Genomic DNA, 26026 nt, shown 5'->3' with positions numbered 1-26026 from the left:
TCAAATGACGGTGGAGCGGTGCGGCTCTCGTTCTGGGACGACGTCATATGACGGCCACTCTCGCGCATCTGCAGGGGTGCGCAGAGCGGTGATCGTGGCTGCACCGTGTTCCTAGGACACAGTGCGACCCCGATCTTGGTAAAGAGCCAAAAACTTGCATGTGCCAGAAGATCTGCAACCATTTTGTGAAATCTTGGGCATACCGCTGATTGCAGTGCCCAATTGGTATGCGGAATTCCGACACACCTCAGAAAGAAGAGATACATGCCGAGAAGAACCCATGGAAGCTCAAGATTTGAGGTACCGCTGCCAGCATCCCCCCTCTGAAGCTAGACCACCAGCTTCTCACCCGGGCTCACAACATGGGGCAAGCCCCACAAAATCCCTTCAACACCGAAGGGCACACCGAGACAACTGAAGGACATTGATCTGTTCTATATGTTTCAGTTAAATACCTAAAGTTTTTAGTTGTTCTTGTTCCTATTCCCGTGGACCTGTCTGAATTGACCATCTGCAGACTCTTCTGTCATGTTGACAGAACAGACAGCTCCTTCCATTCCCACTGCTACATCTTCAATCCTCTTGCTCAGATGGTCTGCTCTGTGACCTAAAGAATTTATTTCCCTCCTTCACTTATATCAGCCATTCCCCGAATAGCTCGAACCATCTTACTTCATGAAACCCCCCTCTCGCTTTTGAATTGCATCTGCAATAGCTCTCAGATTCTTCATCCACCCTTGAGAACTCATACCGAGAAGCTCCCCTTAACTGCTGGAGTACCAGATGACAACCTGGAAGCAAACCTCCACTGGCGAACAAATTTATCTCTAAGGATGCCTACCCACGATATACTCAGGGGTTTAAATCCCAGCTATAGGCACAGATTGTCTACAACAAAATCAGTTCGATCCCTTCAGATCTAAAATGGTGTCCTTATGTTATGTATTGAGTACTAACATTAACAATTGTAAAGGTGTTTTGCGGGGTTCCTCATAAGATTTGATTCCTATTGTATTCTATGTGGGTTCCCCTTTTTAGGGAACATACAGTAGTTGCCAAAACTGCTTGTCCACACACCCTCAGCCTAACCCATGCAACTATAAAAGGGGCCTAAATGTTTCTCTCCCCACAACCTTGGCGGACTCCCGCAAGACACCTTCTTTACCCTAATGATTGAGATATTGATGATATTTTCCCAATACCAAACTATAGGCTATAACACAAATTAGAGTATTGCCTGTTTGTAGACACTTTCCCCTCATGTACAGCAAGGGGATAAGCATGCACCAAGTTTCAGATAAGCACATTGACACATTGGAAAAAGACACATGGGAGATGGAGACCCTCCAGTCTAAGTATGTATATTCCTAGCTTTGAACCCCTCCGATGTTACAAGGCATCTCACACCTATTGGGACAGGAATGCATTCTCATTACTACTGTTCTGACCTAGGGAAATTACGAACCTACACATGCTATAGCTAATTCTCCCCTAATAGCCCACCTCTACCCCAGCAATGAGGGAATCCTCCTCCTCCCCCCCCCCCTTCATATCTTTGCTCACACAGTTTGACCCATCTAGTGCTAATGGAGTACACATACACTCTTATCGCACAAGGTATTTCTAGCCCTAATTCCTGTCCCCTTGTCAAGAACGAGATACAGGGATTCTCCATAATTTCTCACGGGAGGACCCTGTCATACATTAAATAGGGTTAGCACTCTCTACAATGCCACAAGCAAACATTTTTGAATATACTGACCTCTATCTTGCACAACTCTTAATGCAAATCCTAACCATAGATTGTAAGATCATGCAGCTTGAGCCCCTTATAACTAATGCATGATTTTTACAAACTGAAAAGCCCCCCCCCCCCTCCACTTACAACATATACTAGGACAGGTGGGCAGGCTACCCCTGTTGTCGGAATCACATATAGGGGAGTTAAGCACCTCTCACCTCCTTAATCTTTCCCCCCCCCTTTTTTTTTTTTGCAACATATCACTGGACATATCCTCACATAATCATTGGACGATGTAGAAATCACAATGGCTAATGATAACTCCAATGTTTCATCCCCACGGGTCAAACTCTATTCGCTGATCGTGAGAGGGCCTAATGCACCTGGAAAACACTCCAAGCTCCTAGAATACATGCACAAATCCTGGAACAGGATTTGACAAAAATGCGGGGAAAGGGATGATGTGATGCCCGAAAGGAATATAAAGATAAACGTATATAAATGCAATCTAATTATCTAAAAAGATATATTTTTATTAAACACATCAATAAATAAACAGAAACAATGTCTAATGATAATACAAATCATCAAAAATCCAAGGACAATAAATACATAACACTTTTTAAAAAAAAATGTATTCACGTTTGGAAGATATCCACACACACAGCGCTTATGGCACAATGGAGATTTATTGGTTCAGGATGCAGACCCCTACACGTTTCAACTTTTTGAGAAGTCTTCCTCAGGAGGAATATCAATCCTACAGACTCCTTATTGACTCAACCTGTACATATAATAAACAGGCGAGCAAGTAATCCATACAAAACACAAATGTAGAATAACATATAACAATGTACAAAATATCAGGCAACAGAGTTATATATAAGGCTGGAGCACTTACATACTAGGCAGTCCTCCAAGAAAGTGCATAAAATATAAAAGAACAATATACAATGCATTGGCTGTATGCAGATGGAAAATCGCAAGCTCCTTTTATCTTTACGCAGAAAAAAGGCAGACGTGATTTTCCTCTAAGAAACAGATTTCAGATCTAAACCATCCCTAAACTTCATAACGCCTATTACCCCATGGTTTTCCATGCCTCCAACTCTGTCGTCAGATCTAAGGGAGTTTCTATTCTCATGTCTAAAAATTGTCCCATCCAGATTAATGACACTCTCAGGGATGAAAATGGACACTACTTATTCCTCAAAGGGGTTCTGTTCGATAGACCTATCACTCTAGCAAACATACAGTATATGCACCTAATAATATCCAAGTTCACTTTTTCCACACCACATTGCACCTCCTTACGTCTTTCCAATCTGGAATCCTGATTTTGGGAAGGGAGTTTAACCTGGCCCCTACAACTATGCAGAGCACTTCCTCAGGGTCCTACTCGTTGCCTCATAGAGCCCTACAGAGCTATCAAAAGTAACTTTGCAATCTACTCCTACATGACGCATGGCATACCTTACATCGTAATGCCAAAGATTATACCTTCTTCTCGCCACCACATAATAGATATTCTAGGATAGATTACTTCTTTATTACTCAAAATTACTCCTTTTCGGATCATAACCGTGTATCCATGGGTCTCACTTTTTCAGAGAAGGTTGCGTGATCCTCGATATGGAGCCTTGACAACTCTCTCATAACTGATCCTTCCACCCTGGTGGAGATCAACACATGCCTGAAACAATACTTTCAGGATAACTTACAGTATCCCCAGAAACGTCACCCTTTACAAAATGGGCCGCACACAAATGTGTTATTAGAGGGGAATTTATCTCCATAGCCTCTAAAAGCAGAAAAGACAAACAGGCCTGCATTGATGAGCTAGCAGCATGCAATAATTCCATTGAGAAAGCCGATATACAATCCCCTGCCACTCAAACTTTTCAAAATCAAACACAACCCAGGAATGAATTAATGGAGGAACTAGGGAAGACAGTCAAGCGCAAATATATGCTGACGCAAAAGGTATTTTACGAATTTGGAAATAAATCTGGAAAATTACTACCCAGAGCCCTTCAAGCCAAAAAGGCTGCGTCAACAATACACTTGATATCAGACCCCATGGGACGTAAGATCGCTTATGCAGAAGGTATAGCTGAACAATTCGTCCATTATTACTCTAAATTATACAACCTATCCCCCACGTCCATGCCCACGGATAACAGCGAAAGAAGCGAGATGATTACCAATTTCCTACGACAATACAGTCCCAAACCTTTGAAACCCTCAGAAGCTTCTGACCTGGAACACCCAATCTCTCTCAAGGAAACCACCAAAGTACTAAAACAACTTAAGCCAGGAAAAAGCCCAGATCCGGATATCCTAACAATTGGCTTTTACAAAACCTTTTCAGAAACATTACTCTCTCACTTTTTAAACACGTTCAACTCACTCTCTTCACCGTCCTTGCCAGGCAGGGACCTACTAGAGGCACACATAACAGTAATACCAAGACCCCTTTATTTTCTCTAACTACAGACCAATTTTGCTTCACATTGTTGATGTGAAAATCTACGCAAAAGTACTTGCCAATCTTTTACTTCCCTTGCTTACCAAAATAGTCTCCTTAGACCAAGTTGGCTTCATCCCTGGTCGAGAGGAAAGAGACAACACCCTAAAAGCTTTTAGCATACACCATTGATTATCCTCATCCTGTCAACCTGGCTTCCCTTGACGCAGAGAAGGCGTTCAACAGAGTGGCCTGAGACTACATAACAGAAGCCCTCAAAGCACTAGGAATTCAAAATTGCATGCTACGTTTCAATCTTGTACTGTACTCTGCGCCCACAGCTAAAGTCCAAGTAAACAGCCACCTGTCGGGTTCCTTCTCCATGTCGAATGGTACACACCAGGGTTGTCCGCTTTCTCCCCTTATCTTTGTTCTTACAGTAGAGCCCCTGCTTCGTAGATTAAGAGCTAACCCTGATATTAAAAAATGTGTAAAAATTAGAGGTCATACATACAAATTAGCGTCTTATGCAGATGACATCCTTATGTTCCTTACCGACCACATTAACACTATTTCTAATTTACTGCAGGATTTCTCCATATTCAAAACTCTATCGAACTTACAAATTACTTTTTTCCAAATCTTGGGTGTTGAATGTCTCCCTTCCTCATGCCATATTAACACAATGCCAGAATATATTTCCCTTTGGCTGGGACCCACACGCTATAACTTACCTGGAAGTTCAGCTCTCTTAAAATTAACTGACCTGTACATCAGAAACTTTCCCCCACTTATTAAAGTCATCCAACAAGACCTATAGAAATGGTAAATGGGGCCCTTCTCATGGTTTGGGAGAGCGGCCATTATCAAGATGAATATCCTTCCAAGAATTCTCTATCCCCTGCAAACTCTACCAATCAAAATCCAACCAACTTTTTTCACCTCATATAAACAAATATGCACAAACTTCATATGGCAAGCCAAACATCCGCAACTGAGCTGGGACAAACTTTCGACCCCCAAAATTAAAGGGGGTATTGGCCACCCGGATGTACATAAATATTATTGGGCTTGCCATCTAGCCAGAGTGATAGACTGGCATGTTCATACTCGCAACAAAGCATGGGTGAGGCTTGAGGATTCATTTTCACAAATTTCGATAAAACATCTACCACGGATCAGGCCAAACCTAATTCCTCAGGATAACACCAACCACCCCCTAACAGGTCCTACACTGCAGATTTTCCAAGCAGCATGTAGGAAATCAAATATCTTTTCCTCCCCAGGCCCTCTAATCCCAATTAATTTAAACCTGGAATTCCCTCCTGGGCTTTTGGATAATGCCCTACATGACCTAGATCGAGAGAGTTCTATCCGGGCCGAAAATCAACAATTTTGACACATGGCAATTTATCCTCCAGATTCTGAGGCAGAACCTTCCCCGTCTACACATATTTACAAATCAGACATTTCCTGACCAGCTCTAAACCCCTCTCCTTATGGTGCAGAGACCACACTCCCTTTGAAGCATTATGCACTAGATCCGAACCCCAAAGATATCTGATCTCTGATTTATACACACTCCTGCTCTCCGACTGCGACCCTAAACTGAACAAAGCCAGTCAACAATTGGAAAGGGACCTTTCTTTAGACCTCTCGGCAGAGGAGTGGGAACATATCTCTACCCCTCTACATAAAAGGTCAAAGAATATCAGTCGATGAATATCTCAGCACAAGAAAGTGGGTTCAAAAACGTATTCGAGATGATACAGAACCCCAGACAAACTGCACAGATTTTACCCCACTGTCTCACCCTTATGTGGGAGGAGCAACACAGAACCCGGCTCATTACTTCACATCTGGTGGGACTGCCCTCTCATACAACCCTTTTGGAAAGAGGTTCATCACCTCAGATCGAACATCACAACCTTTTCTCCAAACTACACTGCTGCACAATATCTCCTACACCCCACATCCCTACAACAGTCGGCGTATAAAAGATCTCTTGTTCTTCACTTAATTAGCGCGGCTAAACTATGCATTCCCATACACTGGAAAGACAAAACCCCTCCCTCAACAGTGCAGTGGTTACAGCGTATTAAAGAGTAACTCCACATTCGTGGGGAAAAAAATCAGCAAATAAAGAACAAACAATATAGCGTATACAATTGCGACACAAATCATATTGTAATTGAATGTTATTAAAAATGACCTTTCCCTTTCAATCTGCAGCTGTTGTAATGTTCTGAAAATGCAATGCAATATGGCTACCTGGAGGTGCTCTGTACACAGAATGTGTACTGACCACACCCCAGAAACCTAATTTCCTGCTTGTGTGATTGGCTCATCAATTTTCCCAGAAGTCTGCCTAAGATACAAGTCAGATTTCTGGCATCCCCTGCAACAAAAATGTCATTTTTGGTGAGATACTCCCAATCTACACATCTAAGGGTATGCAGGCCCAGCAGATTTCCTCATTAGAGTCCTGCAGCTGCCACAGCTGACAGATAATTATGAAACCACTCCCATTTGACCCACTCAGCACAGAGCCACAGAGGAACAAACAATGATTTCTTCAGAATACCAAAAGGTAGGAATCTACAACAAAGTATGGTATAATCCTTGCAATGTACATAGATCACCCACAGGGGAATGTTTTCTTCTCAACAAAAGTGGAGTTATGCTTTAAGAAAATTGCAGAAATGGAGAACCTAGTTCCTTAGACTAGAGAGACCCCCCCCCCCCGATAAATTCTGTAAAACCTGGGCCTGTTGGCTACATTTTGCTAAATTAAGAATTCTCCAGGATAATAAACCATCACAATTGTAACAGCCAATGAGAACTTGACCCATGGGAACAGGGGATAAGGTTAAGGGAAGTTGGAATTGAACATAGAAAAGAAAATGGGACTTCCCCACCTCCCCTTTTCTAATTCAGTATCTTTCCCCTCCTCCCCTTTTTTTTTTCCTTTCTCCCCTCTCTCTTATTCAGCTCTGACCCTACCATGTTTACCCTTAGAATACCCTTACATTACCCACCAATTCTAGGGTCCAGACACACCACTTACCAGACCTTACCCAGACCTTACCCAATTGCCTTCCTCTGACATATCCCATATTCTTCTTCCTCCCCCGTCCCCATAATGCCTCCCTCCCCCCCCAATATAGGGATCCAGTATATTTCAAATGACCTAAGGCATACTCTAACTACACATCGTTTAAGTTGTATACAAACCAATAATTACTAATGCACATCCCATGACCAGTTTTCTAATGTAATTACTGTGCAGTTCCTGTCTGTTTTAAATGGATCAACATGTTGACTCCTCATTTATGATTTGTAATGGATGCAACTATGTCCAGTTCACCGGTATTTGTTGATGCAAAAATGTTATTGTTTTCAGATCTTGCCTTTAAGCGTATTTTGATTGGTTTGCCCAAAAGTTGTCGCGTCTACAAACTAGGGGAAAGATTTATGTCATTTTTTTTTACTAGTAATTGCGGTGATCTGTGATTTTTAGTGGGACTGCGACATTGCGGCGGACAGATCGGACCCCTAACTGACATTTTTGACACTTTTGGGGGGGCCAGTGACATTACTACAGTAATCAGTGCTAAAAATATGCACTATTACTGTAGTAATGACACTGTCAGGGAAGGGGTTAACCCAGTGGTGATCATTCAAAGGGTTAAGTGTGAGCCTAGGGGAATGTTTTCTACCTGTATGGGTGAGGGACTTGTGAAATGAACAAAGAGACCTGCGATCCTATATAGGAGGATCCTAGGGGCTCTGTGATCGTTTCAGAGAGAAGAGCGGCCAGCTGTGTTTACAATAGTAGACCATCCTCCTCTCCCAGCGGCAATCGTGGCAACCGTCCCCGTAGATCGGCATCCCCGCTGCCTAGCGTCCTGCGAACCGCTGTAGCGGCAGTATACCTGCAGCGGGCAGTCGACAAGTGGTTAAATATGAAAGCTGGAAGAAGTGTCTGCAGGAGCCTGACATTGCACCCACAATTCATTGATCGCAAATGCAAAGATTTGCAAGAAAAAAATTATAAATGCACATTTTATTTTCCTGAAAAAATTTTGCATTTATTTTATTTTTATTTTTTTTTTGTTTTTTTTTAAAAGTGAACTTTCCTTTAATGTTCCAAGTCCCGAGATATTCAGAGATATACAGATTGATTCATTCTGTGGACTATCATCCTATCCTAACATGAACCAGGACCCAAAGCATTAGTCAACTGAGGCTGACAGTTGCAGATTTGATTTTAGGGAGATTTGCCAGTTGGAAAATCTCCTGTGAGATAAAAAAAAGCGCCTCCCTCCATCACAAATGCTTGCTTTGCCTCCTGCTGGGTTATAAACAGACAGATTGTCAGAGGCAATGCTCAAAATGAACAGTACCACTTGCTTTTATCAAGCTGTTTTTGGTCCCCCATATGCTGTCTGGTAGAAACATGCATATCCACGCTTGAAATATAATCATTAAAATATGGTACAATGCAAAGTGAAAATCTTCAAAAATCGCCGTAATGTAATTTTCAGTTATAACTGGATAAATGCAATAGATGAGTTTCCCTTTGGTTCATGAGATGAGTATTCATTTTTCCACAATACGAGTGGTGCTTTGTCTTTCAATGTCAATTTTTGTTCCCACAGATCTCAGACACAGTGCAGCTTCTTAGCTCTGTAGTGAAGAGTGACCTGACTCAGCTGGAGGAGATCTTTTCGAAGCGCACAGATTTCCTAGTCATTGTTCGGAACACCAGGAGGGAAGTGGAATCAGTGGCTCAGAATTTGGCAGAGCTGTCTTTCTGGAAGGAAGTGGAGCTAAATCTAAACATGGTGGCAGAGCAAATTAATTTCATTGAGGATTATAGGTGAGATTTATTTTTCCAAATTTTTCTATGTAGAGCAATTCAACCAATTTAGGTCAAGTTGTACATCTGACCTAGACATACAGTATCATTCCTTATCTCCATGAAAAGGGATAAGCAAACTTTTGTAATTAAATCAAAAATTAAATACCGTGCTGCTACTTTCTGCTGGTTATGTTAAAATAAAAATTGCTATAAGAATATGATAAAGATTCTGTAGGGATCAAGGCCAAATTGAATTTTCTGTTTAAATTTGCTAAATACATTCCATGTGCAACAAAACAAAAGGTCTACAGTCATACAGTTTGCTTTCCTAAAAAAAAAAAAAAAGCCACAGCCTATGGTGAAAGACTGTTTCCTTCCAGCAGAGGCATAACTAGAACCTTCAGGGCCCTGATGCAAAAAACCATGAAGGGCCCCCCAGACCCCTGGCCGGGGCCCTTACCTTCAAGCCCAGGGCTCTTCCCACTAATCCTGGGGCTCTTTACACTCGTTGCATGGCCTTTTATTACGGTCCAATAGCAGGATTCTTTCACAAGTTCTGCAGTGGGCCCCCTTCCTGCAATCTTGTGGGCCCCCTTCCTGCAATCTTGGGGCCTCCCCACAGTGGTGCAATGCCAGGGTCCGGTCGCAAGTGTGACCTTTGCGATACTGGAAGTTCACCCACTGGTTTGCTACCGGGCCCCCTGGAGCATGGGGCCCGGTAGCGATTGCAACCCCTGCAACCCCTGTAGTTACGCCCCTGCCTTCCAGCATGCTGCAGAAAAGGACCCTTGCTCTCTTTGTGGAAGCAGTGGTCTCTCTGTAGAGTTCAGACATGGCCCCCTGCTGAGTCAGACCAATATTCCTGCAATTAGCAAAGCTTACTGTCCCAGTTTATTGGGGAGCTTTACCTCTGAGTCACTAGGGGAATGTCAGACCTTTTCAGAGAGATCATTATTCATAGTCTCTGCAACATGCTGGCAGGGGACGGGTTTTTCTAGACAGACTGTGGCTGCTTTCTAAGGAAAGCAGGCTGTAAACGTTGCCCACCTTCTTTTAAGGATTATTGTTAAGAGTAAAAGATAGCATGAAGATATGTTTATGAGTTAAGGCCCAATTCCAGCGTGAAGATATGTTTATGAGTTAAGGCCCAATTCCAGCCAAAAATATTTTTTCTTAGTTTTGGATTCAGTGTGGAAGGGTTAGAACCGTTGTCAGCCCTTTAACAAAGACACAAACAGAAATAAATGTATTTCCTAGTACAAAGAAGAATATTTAGAACCTATTTCAGTGTAGCACCCTCCTAGGTAGGTGCTAATGAGAGGGTAAAGTTTTTGAATCCTGTCTGCTTACCAGAGGGATTGCAGGTAAATCTATATTGTTCTCTGCCTACCAGAGAGCAGGATCTGCTAGTGGGGTCTGTTCAATGTGCCCAGGTGCAACTCGTTCTGTCTGCAGAGTGTTTTTCACTGGTCCAATAGGGAGGCATATTGGACAGTGGGAGAAAACCTGGCAAATGGGTGCACAGGTGTTTAATACAGCCCTGGTGATTTGGCAGAGGAAAGTGCATTGGGCATGCTGGGATACTGTATAAAAGCCAGGAGCACATGTGCTCAGGGTCTTTCAGCTGGATAGCGGAGTCCCGGAGGGAGGGGGGCAGCTGCCCGTTTCTCTGTAGAGGTGCCATGCGGCCTCAGGCAGTCGAACTAGGGCCTAGAGAGTTAGAGAGGAACTGAACCCGGAGGTCCTGTGGAGCTGACTGAGAGGGGAGACACTGAAGGATCTGATTCTGCAGTACAGTGAGTACAGATATGTGTCAATGGGCCTGACCTGAGGGGGGGGCACCCCTGCAGCTAGAAGAGTCAGTGGATGGGTGTCAGTAAAGGGGATGCAAAGGCCAAACGAGAGTTGTCCTTATCTAATTTACACAGTTCCAGTTGGAGTATCCCACTATTTCCTTCCCCCATCCAAGTTCCACAATAAATACTAAAAACCAATACCCCTGGACTGTTTATTGAGCAACGAACCATTGGGAGTAAGGAGGAATGTGTGAACTGTACCCTAAGTGACTGTGTGCTGGCAATCAGAGGAGGCCTAACAAGTCATCATATAGCAAGCGCTTACGGGGACAGTGCTACATCAGGATTTTACTGTTTTCTGTATCCCTGTTGGGCAGACATTCTCTCTCTTCTTGTCCAGGTCTGGGTTGTCTGATGAAACAGGAGGTGGGGAGATATTTCAGGAAGAGGAACCAGAGGTTGCTATCCTTCCCCACTTTATCCATAACAAACACATGGCTGGAATTGGGCTTTAAATTAAGCAGTTAAAATTAAGTGTATCTAAACCCAGAAACAAAAAATGTAATAAAAATACAATAGTATCCAAAGGGTGGCGCACTCAAAAACTGCATCCACTTTACTGATAATCTTTAAAATGCCATAAACATTGTGTTTGGGTTGGATGGCAGTGGATCCATCAAAATCCCTGAACCATAACATAACTTATTAATCTGAAATTCGTTCGGATGCATGTGATTTCAGTCACTATCGTCCAATCGGCTCATTCCATTTCTCTGTGTGGGTTGGGTTTGGCAGGGATGACTTAGAGTGCATAAGTGGTCTTCCGAAAAATAACGAATGAACACATTAAAGCGAATATAGCAAATCTTCCAATATAACTTCGGAAAATGCGAATCGATTCGTAACAACGAATTTATGAAAATTATCCGAATATACAAAACAAATTTCTAAAACAAAGTATTTTACCATAACAAATACAGCCAAAGAAAAATATTTACTTAAAGTGCTACTAAACCCACCAACAGTCTGTATATGAAGTAAAGCATGCTTGTTATACTCCTTGTGGAAGCTAAGGGGTTAATCCTCTGAATTGTGTAAAAAGGCTGGTCGATCCTGTCTTCTCTGATAATCTCCTTCTTCTACTGTCTCCAAAAAATAACCTGATATTTACAGAGCTAGGGGACATGCTGCAAATGCTCAGTTAGGTGTATATTAGTAGAGACTTTTTTTTTTTTTTGAGAATGTGCAGGTGATCAGCACAGGGCCAATCAGCACTGTCCAAACAGAGGGTCAGGGGTCCTGCATCTTTATAGAACAATCATGGGAGAATAAAAACTCCTACTACAAGCTTTAAGCAGACACTCATAGAAGTCACAAGACTGCTGATGAAAAAAGGTATTTAGCAGTTTATACTTACTACTAAAATAATTGCATTTCCACAGTCTGTGCACTGTGAAGGACCAGCTATAGTGAATGCAGGCACAAGAGTCTAGTAACACTTTAACAAATGCATAAAAAAAAAAAAAAAAAATGAAAAGAAACAAATTTTTCCGTCATGTTCATATCTAGTAGCTATGGTGTCTGATCTTATTAGTGTGCATAGGTGTGCGCAAAGGGGGTGCCAGGTGTGCAGTGCTGATTCCCCCTACTGCCCAGACCCTCCCTACCGCAGTGCTTCATAGGGTGTTTGAAGATGAAGAGTGGGGGAAGGGGCTAATCAATATGTAATTTCCCAGCCCCTTCCTTTTCTAAATGAACACAGTGAATACACTCTGTCAGGGATACCACATGCAGGCATCCAGCAAGGGTGATCAGATCAGTTGGCTGCACCAAGGAATCAGGACCCAGATGGATAAGATGTAAATAAGTTTATTAAGCAAAATGACACACTCCAATACCAACACCAGTGACCATAAACAAGTAAACAAAATATAAATGATAACAGTACAAAACCCCAATAGAACCTAACAAACTATATACAAAGGGATGAAGCAAACAATAGCAGGACAGGACAGGGACAGGAGACAAGGAAAGCAGGGAGCCAGGTACAGGAAGCAGGATGCAGGGAACAGGACTCAGGATCAGGATACAGGTTTCAGGATACAGGTTTCAGGATACAGGTTCAGACAGGGACACGGCTAGCAGAGAAAATACTGAAGCACTGAGCCTCAGTGAAGGGCGGGCTTATATTCCCTCAGCAGTCCTCCTCAGGTGCAGCTTAATTAAAAGAACAGTCCAGCTGCTGGGAGACACCCGCTGGTGGGCCCTGGAACTGCGCCCCTCAGTTCCAGGAACAACAGTGCCACCAGCAGGTGACCCATGTAATGACACAGATCCTGACAGTTCCCCCCCTTTAAGGAGCGGCCTCCGGACGCTCCATTGTGCTTCTACCCCAAAAGTCCAAAAAGGTCTCCCCTCCATGTCTGCGGGTCTTCTAGCACTCTCTAGGCCAAAGTCCTTTAACTTGCCGGAAGGCGTGCCACCAGAGTCCAGCAATTGATCATGCGCCCCACCACCAGGGTCTGGAAGCCGTCTTGGCACCCCACAGGTCAAGTTCCTGAAGAGGCGTAACATTAGGGATACACCTGCCCTCATTGCAACACATGTCCCAACACTGGGACTGAAGGCAAGCTGGACATCAAGCAGGGGAGCGCCAGCGGCATGCAGGATATCCGGCAGTGGCACACCAGGCTGGGCAACAGACAGTGGCACATCAAACAGGGCGGCAGACCGTGGCTCAGCAGGCACTGGATCAGCAAACACTGGGTCAGCAGGCACCGGAACAGCAAGCACTGGGTCAGCGGGCACTGGAACAGCAAGCACTGGGTCAGCAGGCAAAGGATCAGCAGGCACAGGATCAGCAGACACATGATCAGCAGGCACAGGATCAGCAGGCACAGTAGTGGTCACCAGAACAGCGGGCACGGGATCAGCTGGCACCGGATCAGCGGGCTGAGTAAGAGACACCGGATCAGCAGGCACCGGAACAGCAGGCACTGGGTCAGCGGGCACTGGAACAGCAAGCACTGGGTCAGCAGACTGGGTAGTGGTCACCAGAACAGCGGGCACCAGAACAGCGGGCACTGGATCAGCAGGCTCAGTAGGAGGCACCGGATCAGCAGGCACTGGACCAGCAGGCATTAGAACAGCAGGCACTGGATCAGCAGGCTCAGTAGGAGGCACCGGATCAGTGGGCACTGGATCAGCAGGCTCAGTAGAAGGCACCAGATCAGCGGGCAATGTAACAGCAGGCACTGGATCAGCAGGCTCAGTAGGAGGCACCGGATCAGTGGGAACTGGAACAACAGGCTTCAGAACAGCGGGCACTGGATCAGCAGGCTCAGTAGAAGGCACCAGATCAAAGGGCACTGGATCAGCAGGCTCAGTAGGAGGCACTGGATCAGAGGGCACCGGAATAGAAGGCACTGGATCAGCGGGCTCAGTAGGAGGCACCAGATCAGCGGGCACTGGAACAGCAGGCATCAGAACAGTGGGCACTGGATCAGCAGGCTCAGTAGGAGGCACCGGATCAGTGGGCACTGGATCAGCGGGCACTGGAACAACAGGCATCAGAACAGCGAGCACTGGATCAGCAGGCTCAGTAGGAGGCACCGGATCAGTGGGCACTGGATCAACAGGCTCATTAAGAGGCACCAGATCAGCGGGCACTGGATCAGCAGGCATCAGAACAGCAGGCACTGGATCAGCAGGCTCAGTCGGAGGCACCAGACAAGCGGGCACTGTAACAGCAGGCATCAGAACAGTGGGCACTGGATCAGCAGGCTCAGTAGGAGGCACCGGATCAGTGGGCACTGGAACAACAGGCGTCAGAACAGCGGGAACTGGATCAGCAGGCTCAGTAGAAGGTACCGGATCAGTGGGCACTGGGTCAGCAGGCTCAGTAGGAGGCACTGGATCAGCGGGCACCGGAACAGCAGGCACTGGATCAGCGGGCTCAGTAGGAGGCACCAGATCAGCGGGCACTGGAACAGCAGGCATCAGAACAGTGGGCACTGGATCAGCAGGCTCAGTAGGAGGCACCGGATCAGTGGGCACTGGATCAGCAGGCACTGGAACAACAGGCATCAGAACAGCGGGCACTGGATCAGCAGGCTCAGTAGGAGGCACCGGATCAGTGGGCACTGGATCAACAGGCTCAGTAAGAGGCACCAGATCAGCGGGCACTGGATCAGCAGGCATCAGAACAGCAGGCACTGGATCAACAGGCTCAGTAAGAGGCACCAGATCAGCGGGCACTGGATCAGAAGGCATCAGAACAGCAGGCACTGGATCAGCAGGCTCAGTAGGAGGCACCAGATCAGCGGGCACTGTAACAGCAGGCATCAGAACAGTGGGCACTGGATCAGCAGGCTCAGTAGGAGGCACCAGATCAGTGGGCACTGGATCAGTGGGCACTGGAACAACAGGCATCAGAACAGCAGGCACTGGATCAGCAGGCTCAGTAGAAGGCAACGGATCAGTGGGCACTGGATCAGCAGGCTCAGTAGGAGGCACCGGATCAGCGGGCACCGGAACAGCAGGTACTGGATCAGCGGGCTCAGTAGGAGGCACCAGATCAGCGGGCACTGGAACAGCAGGCATCAGAACAGTGGGCACTGGATCAGCAGGCTCAGTAGGAGGCACCGGATCAGTGGGCACTGGATCAGCAGGCACTGGAACAACAGGCATTAGAACAGCGGGCACTGGATCAGCAGGCTCAGTAGGAGGCACCGGATCAGTGGGCACTGGATCAACAGGCTCAGTAGGAGGCACCAGATCAGCGGGCACTGGATCAGCAGGCTGGGTAACAGGTATAATTGTATGTGTTGGGAAAAATCTCCTTTTCTTTTTAGGTTTAGATACAGAAATCTTGCTAGTGGTTGCAGGGCTATGAATAGATTGTGAAGTAGATGGAAGCGAAATGGCAGTATTGGGAGATGGTGGAAAAGGAGAGACAGTTACAGAGGAGAATTTCTGAGAGGTTGCTAGAGGCAACAGAGTAGTAGAGGAAGTTTTCACAGAGTTAAATGCAGGAAAAGTGCAACTCGTTAAGCCAGGATATGAACAAGCAGTGGAAAGCAAACCATACCTAACTGCAGCTGTGGTTGCTACGGGTAACGGAGAGGATAAACTTTGAGAAAACTGGTGTCCAGAGGCAGAAGTGGATTGGTGTGAGTTAGCTGATGCTAAATTGGAAAGATCTGACCAGGTTTGCAATAAGGCCTGAACAAAACTCAATTTACAACCCCCTTGTCTGATTAGAGAATATACAGCATTCATGCAATCCAACAGGGCCTCTGGAGAATACACTGAATAATGTTCAATAAAATAGGGTTTATCATCTTCCAAGAGCCACACAAGAGATACCACCTGAGAGACACTAAAAGGAGGAGAATAATCATCACCACCCTTAGGGGTATTAGATAAAGCCAACTCTGCACAGAGCTGAATAAGTGGCTGAATCTCTTTGAACAAAACTCTGCCTTTGTCAACAAACGAGTGGGCCAGACGGATGCATTCCAACAACTGCTCGCTAGTGTAAGTTTTCAAAATTTGGCGACAATATTCCCTGTCTTCTGTTACAAGCAAAGAAAAATAAAAGACCTCCTCTGACTGCATCTTGCAACAACCAGAAAATTCCTAATTCCCAGGTGCAACCGATCTGATCGTTAGTGGCTTCAGTATTCTGTCAGGGATACCACATGCAGGCATCCAGCAAGGGTGATCAGATCAGTTGGCTGCACCAAGGAATCAGGACCCAGATGGATAAGATGTAAATAAGTTTATTAAGCAAAATGACACACTCCAATACCAACACCAGTGACCATAAACAAGTAAACAAAATATAAATGATAACAGTACAAAACCCCAATAGAACCTAACAAACTATATACAAAGGGATGAAGCAAACAATAGCAGGACAGGACAGGGACAGGAGACAAGGAAAGCAGGGAGCCAGGTACAGGAAGCAGGATGCAGGGAACAGGACTCAGGATCAGGATACAGGTTTCAGGATACAGGTTTCAGGATACAGGTTCAGACAGGGACACGGCTAGCAGAGAAAATACTGAAGCACTGAGCCTCAGTGAAGGGCGGGCTTATATTCCCTCAGCAGTCCTCCTCAGGTGCAGCTTAATTAAAAGAACAGTCCAGCTGCTGGGAGACACCCGCTGGTGGGCCCTGGAACTGCGCCCCTCAGTTCCAGGAACAACAGTGCCACCAGCAGGTGACCCATGTAATGACACAGATCCTGACACACTCACTGTGTTCAATCATAGCTGAAGCATAGTAAACTGTTAAAACTTTATTAGAGAAGCTCAAAATTGTACTTTCATCAAGAATAGTATAAAATCGCCTTTAAAATCAATCTCGCTGGCCGGCGATACAGCAGAGAACTGTCCTTCCAGGACTTGAGGAACATGATGATGTGAGCACGTCGGTCCACCCTACACGTTTCGTCATATGGTGACATAGTCCGGGGCAGGGGCGGCGTGCTGCGTCTTTGCTTTAAATACATTATAAGTTAACCAAGCCTCAATATGAGTCTCAGACGGCCAATCAAAACATCAATACAGGACCGGACCTCAAACCCTGTTCAAAATTCGATCGTATAGTAGATGGGACTAAATAATAAAAGATGCTGGGAAAAAAATCGACTGTGTTCAATCATATCTGTAGCATAGTAAACTGTGTTTACTATGCTTCCATTTGTGAATGAACAGGAAGCTGTTCAGCATACAGCACTTCCCAATTATTCACTATTCAGTGCAGCTGAGGCTGCAAAGAAAGGCATATGTGTTGGAGCTTTGGGGTGCACACCCTAATGCAATAGGCTGCGCACACCTATGTTAGTGTGATACTAAAATTAGCCATTTTAGAGGGTTAGAAGGGGATGACTTCAAATAGATGTCCTAGATGGGCAGGAATTTTGAAACCAGCCCTGCTTGTACATAGTACAAGCTGAATAAATCAGTGACTGAGATGTTCATTAATTATATCATTGGTAATATATTTATTGTAACAAGAGAAACAGTGCAATGATTTATTTTAAACATACAATATAAAAAAAAATAAAAAAAAACAGAAAGGAATGCGTAAGAGCTAGATATATATGCTATTGTGCAACAGATAAAGACCACATTACAATGAAATACATTTCAGGCATGTGACGGTGTCTATGCCATGTTCTCAGATAGATTTCAGCTTTGCTTTTGCCTCCTTTGTATCTGCAGGTGGTTGGCTTATATTCTACTGCTGCTCTTGGATCTGATTATCTGTCTTTTCACCTTACTCGGCCTGGCCAAGCAGATCAAGTGGCTTGTAATTGTGTGAGTACTCCCTCTTGTGTTAAGTTTGTATACAGCAATCAAGGCAACTGATAAAAACAGTGTGGTGTTTTGTGTGTTATTCTGCAGGGAACACAATTATTTGTTGGTTAATCTGTTCCAAATTGTATTCTCTCATAGTACTTAGCTGGTGACCAAAGCACGAAAAGATACAAAAAAAAAATTTGCTAAAGAATTTAACAAAAGTATTATTGGTATACTTCAATCAAATGAAAACGATTAGAATGGAAATAATTTAAAAGGTACAGAGCCTGTCTTTTCACCCTGACTAAGCTTGAGACTAAGCTACCCTGCTGTGTACAATTTTACAATTGCAGGTAACAAGGAAAACGTAAATCCAGAGTCTGTAATTATGCAGTTCTTCTCAGAAACACGTATGAAAATCTTTCTACAGTCCAATATATGGAAGTTCATAAAGGAAATCTATGATCACAGAATACACTTTCATTTTATAACATCAGCATTGTGATAGGTATACAGACAATAGTTATTTTTGACAAGCCAATAAAACCTTGAAAAATCGAATTTCATGTTGTGAGTTCTGACTGTCTGCTGGTCATCCCTTTCCACAACTTTCTGGATTCTCTGCATGCTCTACAGCTTCTCCTCTGCTGTTTACTTCCATTTTCTAAGGACTATAGGTAGGGTCAGAATTTAGCATAAACAACATGAAATCATGGATCCATCCTGCCTTGTATCAATGGTTCAGGCTGGTAGTGTAATGGTGTGGGGGATATTTTCTTGGCACACTTTGGGCCCCTTAGTACCAATTGAGCATTGTTTAAACACCACGGCCTACCTGAGTATTGTTGCTGACCATCCCTTTATGACTACAGTGTACCCATCTTCTGATGGGTGGTAATAAAATATCCCCCACACCATTACACTATCACCACCAGCCTGAACCATTGATACAAGGCAGGATGGGGTCCATGATTTCATGTTGTGTACCCATCTTCTGACGAGTACACTGCCTGAATCATTGATTCCAGCCTGAACCGTTGATACCAGCCTGAACCATTGATTTCAGCAGAATACTGCACCATGACACAAAGCTCAAATCATCTCACCACTGGTTTCTTGAAAATGACAATGATTTTTCTGTACTCCACAATCACCAGATCTCAATCCAGGGGCGTAACTACAGGGGTTTGCAGTGGTTGCAGTTGCAACCGGGTCCCATGCTCCAGGGGGCCTGTGCGGCTCCCCTGTACACCTGGATCGGAGGGGAGGCGGGGGCAGCATGTAGAGAAATCACTGTCCTCCTTTTTCCTCCTGTAGCTGCAGGAGGAAAATGGAGGAGATTGGTTCCTCTGTATGCTGCCCCCGCCACTCCTCCTATGCAGTTCACTTTTGTTCTGCTGTCTCTGGGCCCCTGTGTGCTCCCCTGCCCCCCCCTCCCCCACTGTGCTCCCTGCCCTCTCCTGCCGGCTGCTGCAGGGGATGTGTCACAATAGAGAACCAGGAAGGGGCGGTAAATGTGTAATTTACCAGCTCCTTCCTTTTCTGAATGGACAGAGTCATAGTCAGTGACATTGTAAAAAAATAAAATAAAATTATAGAAAATAATACAATTAAAATACCAAAAAATAAAAACTACTGACACCAGTGGGTGAACTTACAGGATTGCAAAGGTCACACTTGCAACCGGGCCCTGGCATTCCACCAGCGTGGGGAGGCCCCAAGATGGCAGGAAGGGGGGGACCACTGCAGAACTTGTGAAAGGGTCCAGCTGCGGGACCGTAATAAAGGGCCCCGCGATGAGAGTAAAGGGCCCCAGGATCAGTGGGAAGAGCCCCAGGCTTGAAGGCTAGGGTTCCTGGGGGCCCTTCATGGTTTCTTGCACCGGGGCCCTGAAGGTCCTAGTTACGCCTCTGTCTCAATCCAAAAGAGCACCTTTGGGATGTGGTGGAATGGGAAATTTGCATCATGAATGTGCAGCCGACAAATCTGCAGCAACCGCGTGATGCTATCATGTCAATATGGACCAAAATCTCTGAGGAATGTTACAACACCTTGTTGAGTCTATGCCATGAAGAATTAAGGCAGTTCTGAAGCAAAAGGGAGGTCCAACCTTGTACTAGGAAGGTGGATCTAATAAAGTAGCAGTGATTCCTGTACTGACCCCCACCTTCTTCTACACCACGTGTAGAAAAAGTAATATAATATTGACATTTTGACCTTAGATATTCTTTAAAAAAAAAGCATTTAAAATCTGCTGGTATACAAGGAGTTATGTGCAAGGAGGTGCATGCCACCTCCTGAAGCTCTCTCTTTCTTTTGTTTACAATCAATTGGTTTGCCGAGCACTGACTGTATAGCTTTCACTATACTCTGGCACTCCAAAAGGAGAGATGTGGCTCTCCTACTCAACAATCATGTGTCCCATCCCTCCTCTTCCCTGCCCATTCACGATAGCTTTTTAGATTTTATAAAGGAGTTCATAGACTACAAATGCATTCTGTGTTTGGGCAAGGGGATATGAAGAGTGGGCAGTTCAGCTAAAAAAGATGTGACAGCTGCTGTGAAGGGTTGCTCAGCAAAACACTCAATTGTAAAAAAGAAGAGAGAGATCCAGGAGGTGGGCAGACACTTAACTCCTTGCGTGCCAGCAGATTTGAAAAAAAAAAAAAGGCTGCTAGAAGTACTTTGTGCCTGTACTGTACCTGTGATGTTTATACAGTTCAGTGGGCATGCAGGACACACTAATAGAAATGTGCAGAGTAATAAAAAGGTTGTCATTGTTAACCTCATAGAATGCAAGATTCCTGGTTGCCTAACATGATCTACATGCTTGCCTGGAGGCTTGTCCTAGGTTGCAAGAGCCACTTAGAATGTTCTAAAACCATTGAATCGGATTTAACATAGTAACATAGTTAGTGAGGTTGAAAAAAGACATCAGTCCATCCAGTTCAACCTATGATGTGTGTGTGTTTGCTTTTAACCGTACATTGTATACCCCTGTATGTTGTGGTCTCCAAGGTGCCCATCTAATAGTTTTTTGAAACTATCAATGCTCCCAGCTGATACGACTGCTTGTGGAAGAGAATTCCACATCCTTACCGCTCTTACAGTGAAGAACCCCTTACGCATTTTAAGGTTAAACCACCTTTCCTCTAGTTTTAGTGAATGGCCACGTGTCTTATTGTATCTCCTCTCTCTGAATAGTTTGTTCCTTATGCTAGGGTCGCCAGTACAGTATTTGTACATTGATATCATATCCCCCCCTCAATCGTCTCTTCTCCAGAGAGAATAAGTTCAGTGCTTGTAGTCTTTCCTCATAGCTGATGTCCTCCATTCCCCTAATAATTTTTGTTGCCCTTCTCTGGACTCTTTCCAATTCCAGCACATCCTTCCTGAGGACCGGTGCCCAGAACTGGACAGCATACTCCAAATGTGGCCGGACCAGAGTCTTGTAGAGCGGGAGAATAATCTCTTTATTTCTGGAGTGAATCCCCTTTTTTATACATCCCAGTATTCTGTTGGCTTTGCTTGCAGCAGCTTGGCATTGCATGCCACTGCCAAGCCTGTTGTCTACCAGTACCCCCAAGTCCTTTTCCATCCTAGACTCACCCAGAGGTTCCCCCCCTAGTGAGTAGCTTGCTTTCTGGTTTCTGGCCCCCAAGTGCATTACTTTACATTTTTCAACATTAAACCTCATCTGCCATGTAGTTGCCCACCCCGTTATTTTGTTCAGGTCCGCTTGTAAGGTTTCCACATCCTGCATAGAAGATATTGGCATGCTTAGTTTAGTATCATCCGCAAATACTGAGATTGTACTAGATATCCCCTCCTCTAGATCATTTATGAATAAATTAAACAGGATTGGTCCCAGGACAGAACCCTGGGGGACCCCACTTTCCACACCCGCCCAATCTGAGTACTCCCCATTAATCACCACCCTCTGGACTCTCCCCTGGAGCCAGTTCTCTATCCAGGTACTCACCCTATGGTCCATACCTACCATCCTTAGTTTGTACAGTAAGCGTTTGTGGGGAACGGTGTCAAAGGCCTTTGCAAAGTCCAGATACACCACATCCACAGGCTTCCCTTTATCTAGGTGGCAGCTCACTTCATCGTAGAAGGTTAATAGATTGGTTTGGCAAGAACGATTTTTCATGAATCCATGCTGATTACTACTAATAATACAGTTTTCATTACTAAAGTCTTGTATGTGGTCCCTTAACATCCCCTCCAAAATCTTGCAGACTACAGATGTTAGGCTGACCGGCCTATAGTTACCCGGGATACATCTCGGTCCCTTTTTAAATATTGGTACCACGTTGGCTTTTTTCCAATCAGCTGGCACCATACATGTCTGTAAACTGTCCTTAAAGATCAAGAATAATGGTCTGGCAATCACCTGGCTGAGCTCTTTAAGAACCCTCGGGTGCAAGCCATCCGGTCCAGGTGATTTATTTATGTTAAGTTTCTCTAGTTTAGTTTTAAGTCTATCTTCTGTTAGCCATGGCGTTATTTCCTGAGGTGTATTGTTTAGTTTGGTCTTACAAGCTAGGTTCGTGTAGCCCCCCGATTCTTTTGTGAAGACTGAAGAGAAGAAATTATTTAACACTTCCGCCTTTTCTCTGTCCTCAGTGGCCATATTTCCTTTGTCATCTTTTATGGGACCAATGTGTTCTGGCCTCGCTTTCTTACTGTTTATATACTTAAAAAACTTCTTGGGGTTCTTTTTACTCTCCTCCGCTATATGTCTCTCGTGATCTATTTTAGCCACCCTGATTTCATCTTTACTTTTCTTATTACACTCTTTGTAATGCTTAAATGCTGCCAATGACCCCTCAGCCTTGTATTTTTTGAAGGCCTTTTCTTTAGCACTAATATGCATTTTTATGTTGGAGTTTAGCCACCCAGGGTTTAGCTTTGCTCTTTTAAATATATTTCCCTTTGGAATGCACTGGCCAATCCCCTTGTTAAGTATGCTCTTGAAGCACTCCCATTTTTCCTCCGTGTTCTTTGTTCCCAGGGTTCTATCCCAATTGATATTTTCTAGCAGCAGTTTTGGGAAATTGGCTCTTTTGAAATTCAGGGTCTTAATATTACCCTTGTGCTTCCTATTACTGTAATTAATACTGAAACTTATTGACCTATGGTCACTGTTTCCTAAGTTTGGCTTTAGCAGCCAAAAACCTTGTATTAACTAAAAGAGAGGTCACCAGTATCAGTTACATATTTCTGTCTTCACACTTTTTCTATAACAGGCAGCAAGTTGTACACTAGTGGTCAGGGGACAGTAAAAATGGGCAGTTGAGCTGAGTTTTTACCACCCCCTTTAAGCTACAAAGTCGTCCGGACATGATAATATACATGTCGTAGGAAAAATGCCCCCCCCCCCCCCATTGCATTGTGCAACCAGTACCGCTACTAAACGTACCTATATAAATTATAGAGTAATGCAGCAACCTCCCTGCGACAATGCACACCAACCAATGTGGTTGTTACGACATTTTTGTCATGTTGTGGTGCCGGGAAAGTCCATTCTCAATGCAATAGCAATTTCCCTCAATGTGGTGAGGTGACATGCAGTGCCATCCAATGTGCTTCAGAAAATCACAGACATGCTGCATTTGTCCGCACTGCACCGCAAATCACACTAACAGTTTCAACTTGCAGTGATTGACATTTATCCAGTATAGAAAAATGTCAGCCAACCCACACAGGGTAAACAAGTCCTAAAACTGATTTATTGACAGATATAAAAGACAGAAATTATTGCAGCTCTATATTCATTATTATTTATTTAAAACAAACCACAATTGATATTGAAAATTGAAAAGTGCAAATAATTTTCAAGATGAGAGTATTCTTGTCAATACATCGGCAGCGCCACCATCCGCCACCTGGAATGTGTGATCACTTGAAGTATCACCACCGCCAATACAGATAACGTGCTTGCTCTCCAGCTCACACAAACCTATTACGGAAGGTCAGTGACACTTGTTGCTACACACCCAGCCAGGGCCTTTTGGTGCTGTCTGAGGATCCTCTCCCAGCCTGGAAGTAATTTGTCCAGATAGTGTTTTCATAAGTCATCCCCAAAAAGCTTCACATAGTGTAAAATCTTTAAAACTTTATAAGAGAAGCTCAAAATTGCACTTAAATCAAGAATAGTAAAAAATCGCCTTTAACATCAATCTCGCCGGCCGGTTATACAGCAGAAAACCATCCTTCTTGGACTTGAGGAACACATAAAGGCAAGCACGTCGCTCCATCCTACATGTTTCGTCACAGGGTGATGTACTTTGAGGCAGGGGCGGCGTGCTGCATCATCGCTTTCAATACATTACAAGTTACCCAAGCCTCAATCTAAATCTCAGGCAGCCAATTAAAACATAAATACAGGACCAGACCTCAAACCCTGTTCAAAATCTGATCGTATTGTAGATGACACTAAACAATAAAAGATGCTGGAAAAAATCGAAACCACTCCCTTCCAACAGTGTCTCGGGAATGGTAATAGCAAGCACCACCACAGCACCCACAAATCATTCAAATATACACCAAAGGTGAACTCAGCAACAGGAAGTTTCATAAATAGTCAGCAGGAGACACACCACGATATTAGACTAGAGTGGCCTCTAATGTTCAGAGATCCACATAAAAGGTTTTAACAAGCATTATCAGCAGACTCTACAACAATAGTTGCAGAGCTGTTTAAAATGTTTTAAAAGCTATATTTAACTACAGAAAGCATCACAATTATTTCAATGGGGTCACATCACTGCATTCGACTAGAGTGACATCTAGTGGAAAAAAATCATACAACACTAAATGGATTCCTCTTTTAAGAGATCATTATCACAACTAAAAATGAAAAGAAAAAAATAAACAAACAAAATATAAGCTAAATAGCCTAAATTAATATACTCTTCACTGTAAGTTGGTAAAGAAAGAGATGCATAGCAATGAGGCCATGTCATTTATTGTCTCAGTGTTCAAACCAACCTAAAAAACCACCACCAAATAAACTGGTGACCAGCCTCAAGAAACATAAACTATAAATCAAAAAAAAAATGGCAAAAAGAGTAAAAATAAATTACAAATATATCATCTAAGCATATTGGACTCCCTGACTTGAATTAGGCTATCCTCAATAAGCTCCCCTCTGCCCTCCCCTAAGTGAACTGACTGAGACTCAGACAGAGGTTACAATATCTAAAATATACAGAAAACAATACATCATACCGGTGGGTATAAGGACATTACATTTAAGAATTATCTATTAATGCATTAACATCAACATCTACATTTAAGCCATAGGGGTTGAATGATTTCACCTTATGTATCAATTGCATTTCAAGTTTAGAAATGTCTCTAACCAGAGACCTCTCTCTCGGGGGCTGTACCTGTCAATGCCCAGAAAAATAGTATTTAAAGGGTCCCTATTATATACCATTTCGTAATGTTTCGACACAGAATGGTTCTTCAAACTCTTTCTGATATTATTAATATGCTCTTTGAGTCTAACCTGCAGGGCTCGCTTTGTTTTGGCCACATATTGGAGCCCACAAGGGCTTTGTAACAGGTACACCACCTCAGTGGTAGAACATGTAATGAATGGCTCAATTCTAAAAGCACGAGAGGTGCTCATGGAAGTAAAGCCATTCGTTCTCCTATTCTTACAACCATTGATAATACACACTTTTTTCTGCACTGGTATTATCGCATAAGATTTTGAAAAAAACACAGATTTTTTAATAGCGGATTATAGACATTCGGAGCAATTCTATCCCTTAGGGAGGAAGATCAAGTCTTTAGGATAGCTCCATCCCTAAGGGATAGAATTTCTCCAAA

General features: G+C 44.0%; 1 protein-coding gene across 2 annotated transcripts in view; it reads left to right on the top strand.

Annotated features, from left to right (window-relative positions):
• Window positions 1–26026, top strand: part of TTYH1 (tweety family member 1) — a 311500-nt gene that overhangs the window by 223447 nt on the left and 62027 nt on the right. For both annotated transcript variants that reach the window (XM_082274354.1, XM_082274355.1), the window contains exons 4-5: window positions 8870–9090; window positions 18101–18196. In XM_082274354.1, coding sequence (XP_082130480.1) covers window positions 8870–9090; window positions 18101–18196 — 317 coding nt within the window. The remainder of the gene's footprint in view (window positions 1–8869; window positions 9091–18100; window positions 18197–26026) is intronic.

This window comes from Pelophylax lessonae (genome assembly GCF_965119305.1).
Source record: "Pelophylax lessonae genome assembly, chromosome: 12".
Classification (NCBI taxonomy): domain Eukaryota; kingdom Metazoa; phylum Chordata; class Amphibia; order Anura; family Ranidae; genus Pelophylax; species Pelophylax lessonae.
Note: the sequence above shows the minus strand (reverse complement) of the source record. Positions and strands in the feature narration are given on the sequence as shown.